The sequence below is a fragment of the Lynx rufus genome, unplaced genomic scaffold, assembly GCF_022079265.1.
Source record: "Lynx rufus isolate CCGP_SWC_20201006 ecotype Redwood Valley unplaced genomic scaffold, mLynRuf1.p SCAF_12, whole genome shotgun sequence".
Classification (NCBI taxonomy): Eukaryota; Metazoa; Chordata; class Mammalia; order Carnivora; family Felidae; genus Lynx; species Lynx rufus.
Window position 1 is genome coordinate 2900898 of NW_025814826.1, and position 6224 is coordinate 2907121.

The 6224-nt window shown below is 41.4% G+C and overlaps 1 protein-coding gene across 1 annotated transcript in view; it reads right to left on the reverse strand.

The window, feature by feature from the left end:
- PRKDC (protein kinase, DNA-activated, catalytic subunit) overlaps window positions 1–5324 on the reverse strand; it is a 205897-nt gene extending 200573 nt beyond the window's left edge. Inside the window, exons 1-5 of the mRNA XM_047073912.1 lie at window positions 5171–5324; window positions 3629–3705; window positions 3444–3536; window positions 1211–1285; window positions 352–460 (exon numbers count right to left, since the gene is read on the reverse strand). Of these exons, the coding sequence (XP_046929868.1) occupies window positions 352–460; window positions 1211–1285; window positions 3444–3536; window positions 3629–3705; window positions 5171–5324 (508 nt within the window). The remainder of the gene's footprint in view (window positions 1–351; window positions 461–1210; window positions 1286–3443; window positions 3537–3628; window positions 3706–5170) is intronic.
- Between the last annotated feature and the right edge of the window lie 900 nt (window positions 5325–6224).

The window sequence follows — 6224 nt, forward strand, 5'->3', positions numbered from 1 at the left end:
GTTTTCTATTTTAAAGAAATTATTTCATGGAGTGCCTAGCTGGCTCAGTCAATACATGACTCTTAACCTCAGGGTCTGACTGAAGTGTGACTCTTAACCTCAGGGTCATGAGTTGAAGCCCCATATCGGGTGTGGAATCTACTTAAAGAAGAAGTCATTTTGTAAAGATTAAACTTTTTTATAAGCAGAAGTCTTCACATGTTTCTGTTTGCTTTCATTTGGGTTTGTTTTCAACAAAAAGGATTCACCTGTGAAACATATAAGTGCTTTAGTTGAGAAATCCTAATTTTTACATTGATTTTAACATCAATTTGTCAAAATACTTAAAAATAACATTTAACTGCACCTCACCTGTATCCTGTATTTTTGTTTTCGATGCTAGTTCTCCATAGAATTTGCTAAATAACTCTCCAATTCCAAATTCATCCATGAGTCTCGAACTTCTTAAAGTCCGAAGTAACTAAAATGATACAAACCAGCATTGTCTAAACAGGAAAATGATGACAAAGCTTCCTGTACTGCACTGTTTCTACACAACAAAGCTCCAAAGTCACGTGCCTCTAGGGGACTCCCTTGGCCTCTCAGGACACCTATGTAGCCTGATTATTTAAGAAGAGGTGGGTGGTAGAAGAACACAAGGATTACAAAGGGGAAGAGGGTGTAGACTTTATTTTACCTTCCCAAGAAACCAAAACTATGGTTAGAACCATTCTCTCTGAGGCACTTAAGGGAAGGACTAACAAGACCCAAATTCTAAAATAGAGATGCAAAACAAGAGATGCATCTGAGAGAGAAACAGGTGAGAGTAAGCCCCAAGAAGCACTTAAATACAACGTATACACCCATTTTCAAGGTAAGGTTTAGGATAGAACTCAGAACGACAAATGATGCAAATTCCAGCAACTTTTTGTAACATTAAGTTTTAAGAGGCAGGGTGATGAGAGTTAACAGAGGAGCAGTAAATTCCTTCCTTACTTGCCCTCTTAATTCCTCTCACAACCCAGTCCTTCCTCTACTTTCCAGAAGAGTCTGAGAGCAAAAGGCCAAGGAATTACCAGGTGACAGTTGGGAAAATCTTGTCCATACATCAATGTGACCAAAGCCTAGCCTCCAACATCTCTCACCCAAACACAATTTAAAACTCCAATTTTCTGCTTTTTAAGTTATATGTATAATACAAAACATACATACCTAGAAATAATAAAATTACCTTAATGAGAAGATCCAGTGCTGGGATTCTACATTTAGCAGCTTTATCTTTTGTGTAAACACTGGTACAAGTATTCTAGGTTTTAAAAAGAGACATACCAAAGTCATCAATAAGATTCTATTTCTTAGAAAACCTCACAAGAGCTAAAACTACACTTCTGAGAGGAGCAATACCAACATGACATACTATAATTTAGCATTCAGTTATTTAAAATATATTAGAGTATATAAACATGTAGACTAAAAATTACTGAAGAGGGCGCCTGGGTGGCTCAGTCGGTTAAGCGTCTGACTTCAGCTCAGGTCATGATCTCACAGTCTGTGAGTTCAAGCCCTGTGTCGGGTTCTGTGCTGATGGCTCAGAGCCTGGAGCCTGCTTCAGATTCTGTGTCTCCCTCTCTCTCTGCCCCTCCCCTGCTCATGCTCTGTCTCTCTCGGTCTCAAAAATAAATAAAAATATTAAAAAAATTTTTTTTTAATTACTGAAGGTATTTATGCAGTATGCAATGGTAATGATGTCAACAATCACAAAAACACAAAGTAAATGAACACCTCAGCAAGATCAAAAACAAAAAAAAAAGTTACACTTTCTTGCACACCTCCCATTGCACTTGTCGTATGTCAAGAAAGCAAGCATGAAAAATTTAAAAAGGTAACTAAAGCAATCCAGAGAAGAATGGTTGGGACTCCATAGGAGGACAGCTCAGTCTCACAAAACCAGCAGGCACTCTGGAGAGAGGCCATCTGGCTCCAAGTTTTGGGTGAGTTTCTCAACTTCTAAGTCTCATTTGTAAGCTAGAGTGATTAAAAATACCTACCTCATACAGTTTTGGTAAAATTAAGTAAGACAAACTGTACATTAAAGAACTTTGTAAACTATGAAGCACACTACAAACGTTGGTTATTCCTATACTGAGGTAATTTTTTTAAAACACAGTGACTCTTAAACAACACAGGCTTGGGCGCCTGGGTGGCGCAGTCGGTTAAGCGTCCGACTTCAGCCAGGTCACGATCTCGCGGTCCGTGAGTTCGAGCCCCGCGTCAGGCTCTGGGCAGATGGCTCAGAGCCTGGAGCCTGTTTCTGATTCTGTGTCTCCCTCTCTCTCTGCCCCTCCCCAATTCATGCTCTGTCTCTCTCTGTCCCAAAAATAAATAAAAACGTTGAAAAAAAAAATTTAAAAAAAAAACAAAAAAAAACAACACAGGCTTGAACTGTGTAGTGTGTAGGTCCATTTATACCCAGATTTTCTTTGATAGAGTATAGTACTGTAAACGTATTTTCTCTTATAATTTTTTCAGTAATATTTTTTCTCTTTATTACCCAATTATAAGAATATAACATACAAAATTTGTGTTAATCAACTATTTATGTTTATCAGTAAAGCTTCCAGTCAACAGTACGCTAGCTAGCGGTAGTTAAGTTTTGGGGGAGTCAAAAGTCAAACACATGGATATTCAACTGCATGCAGGAGGATGGGGGAGGGGTCAATGCCCGGAAGCCCCCAGGTTCATGGGTCAACTGTGTTAGGATTCTAAACCAGCAAGACTAGAAATCAAAAGAGAATAAAATTAAAACCTATTAAAAAAAAAAAAAAGACTGATGATTATTACTTTATATATTAGACTCAACTATAATTAATAAAATAACTTCTTATAAATTACCCCCAGATTGAATACTTCAAATCTTAGAATATCCAAGAACTAAAGGCAATTCAGGACCAACTAAAAACAACTTACCTTGGCACTTGTTGAAAGTGCAAACAAGTCTGAGAAAGAAAATTAACAACTTAATTTATGATTACTAGCTCCATAGTAAATCACTAGGAAACCTGAAGAAGGCAGGTTGGAAGAAAATCGGAGGCAAAAGGCAAACTTTTCAGACTATGGCCAAAGGGAACACACGAACTACATGAAATATGAATCTTACCCAGAGGGAGAATTCTTTAAAACTGTTTTTTAAAGTGTTTTGAAATCTACCCACAATTCAAAAAACCAAATTTATTATGTATGACTTTTTATAAAAGACATTATTTACCTTATATGCCACAAATCAAAGTAGTTTTTGATTAGGGTCTTAGCTTATTAAATCTAAAAAGAATAACCCGCTTCATTTCTAACACAATCATGAACAATAAGTAAACTCCTCGATGAGAAAGACAAGAATAAAATACAAACTCAAGTTTAACTTACACCATAAATTACAATCAATATTGACATATGTTTTTTCTCCTTACCTTAATATCAAGAGAATAAGGTGTGATCTTCTGGCCAATTTTTTCTAAGAAAACACATAAAAATTTTAGGACTTCTTCTCTACAATCACGAAACTGTAAAAAATATAGTAAATATGGGTAAGAAGAAGAGTCACTCCAACATTTAGGAATACACACGAAAAGGAAAATAAAGATCTTCAACTTACTTCATCAATGCTAAGTGATTTCCGAACAAATACAAGCAAACCGAAATCTTTGGAAAAAACTAAGGAAGTCTGTAATGCTGGACAAAAAAAAAACAAGTAAGGTAAGAGAGTTGCCAAAAAGCACTCCATAAACCCACCCTAAATGGGTTGCATATTTCTCAATTCAGCCTTATAAACAATTAAACACTAACTTAAGGATGCTGTATTTAAATAAAGAAAACAGGAAATTCTAGATGATATTCCATTGAGATGACACAGGCAGAATAATGGCTCCAAAGATACTTGAGCCCTAATCCCAACGTCACACCTGTGAATACGCTAACTTTACATGGCCAAAGGAAATTAAGGTTGCAAATGGAATTAAAGTTGCTCATCGCTGACTTTAAAGAGGGGAAATTATCCTGGATTATCCGTGGGCCCAATATTATCACATGGGCCCTTAACAGTGGAGGAGAGAGAAAGAAGAGTGTTGGAAAGAGGGGGGCAGGAGAGAAGAGAGATTTCAAGCACAGGGGTTCCTGGAGCCATGGTTGCTGGCTTTGAAGATGGAAGCCATGATCCAAGAAATGTGGGTGGTTTCTACAAGCAAGGAACATCAGGAAGGAAAAAGGGACCTTAGCCCTGCAATTGCAAGAACAGAATTGTGCCAACCTGAATGAAAAAGGAAATGAATTCCACATGACCCTGCCTGATGCCTGGGTTTTAATTTGGTGAACCCATGTTAGGCTTCCAACTACAGAATTGTAAGATTAACAAACCTAAACCACTAAGCTTGTAGTATTTGTTACCGCAACAAGAGAAAACTAATACACTCGCCTACAGTCTCTCACGTGAAAGAACACATACTAAATATTCAGAATAAACTTGGAACGGCTTTATCAACAAGTTAACTAAAGGAAGGAAAAAGGAATTCTAACTTAGAAACGCTGAGACTAGAAAACATTTACAGGTTAGTTTTTAAAATTTACTTTCACGCCGATAATACACCCTTGGCAATAGATAGGTATTAGATAGCATCGCAAGTTTTCAAGCAATGATATTTTTTTAAAGTGCTGAAAAGAAGCACTTTTACTACAAAGGAACAAAAAGTTCTCACTCAGAGATTGCTCACAAAGATGTGACTTTTCGGTTACATTTCTGCAATGCTTCTCAAAAGTAGGAACCTTCCTTCTGAGGTTTCAAACCTGAGAGTATGAGAAAGGTACTGGAGGGTTTAGGCGCGTTTAAGGTGAAGGAAAATACTTTCCTTTGGTTCTCTCTGCCCACTTTGCATAGTAAGGATTGCTAAACTTAAGGCATTTTCACCAACTTTACTTTTAAAACATCTTTCCTAACAACAACAAAAAAAAAGCCTAATGACAAGTCACTTTTTTTCCACAAAAATTTCCACAGAAATTCCGACAATCCAGAATCAAAAGGCTGGACTTCAAAATACCGCTAGATGCACCCACGGCGGGAGAAACGCTAGGCTGTCGGGCTCCAGCAACCCCAAACGCGCACGCGCGTCTGCGCCCCGCTCCGCACGGCCGGGACAGTACCCACCCAGCACTGAGGGGCCGGAGCTCAGCACGCACTCCTGCCCCAGGCCCCGGATCAGCTGGTAACTGGCCATCGCGGCGCTGCAGCGGTCCCCGGCAGACAAGGACTTCTGCAGCTGCAGTAGGGAGCCCTGCACGCCTAGCCCGGAGTCAGCCATGATGCCCAAACCCGGCACTGCGCGTGCGCAACCTCTGCCGGGATCCCGAGATGCCACGGGGCTCGGAGGCGGGGCTCACGGGCTCGGGGCTGGGGTTTCCGGGGCAGGGGCGGGGCTCGCGGTGACTGGGCTCTTGCGGGAGACCTTGAATGGAGACTTCTCTGGAAGAAGAGCCAATTAGATGTGAATTAAGATATTAGAAGGCCAATGAATGTGTTACACACAATACACTTAGGACGCTTACATCGAAGCCTAGGGAGAAACAGGAATTCAACAATTTGGCCTCGAAATAAATGGGGCGGAATGTTGGTGACTTGGGGTCAATCAAAGGCAGGAAAAAGAAAAAACAAGCTAGAGGCTTGGGTCAAGATCGACAAAGTTGTCCCTTGATAAAGAGTGAAAAGTGCATGTGTAATGTCTTTAAAAATGAAGTGCCTAACGGATACAGAAAAACATTCTTAGCCAACACTACAGTGTAGAAAAACCCCTCCGTAAACCTGGTCTGGACGGACACCCCAGTTTTCCCGCGAAAACGCCGTCTCGTAGGGGGTCAGACCACCTAAACGGAGGGGGGCGGCACCGAGCGAGGCTTGAGTCTGTTGCCATGAGGCGCCGAGGGAGGCTGCTCAATCTCCCCTGTAGGTGCGCAGTGGCGTCTCCCGGAGGCGGGGCCATACATGAGCGCCTCTGTGATTGGTGGCGCACCGCCGAGGGCGTGGACGACAGTGCCGCTGGCGCGAAATCTAGGCCCAGCCCCCGCGGTTTCGGGACACTAGCCTCCGGGTGCGTCTAGGACCCCTGCGCGCCTCGAAGGTGGCCGCGCTTCCCCAGCAGCAGCTAGAGGGCGGGGGCGGTGCGGCGCGGTGTCCAGCGCGGTTGTCTGTGCGGTGGGGAAGGGGA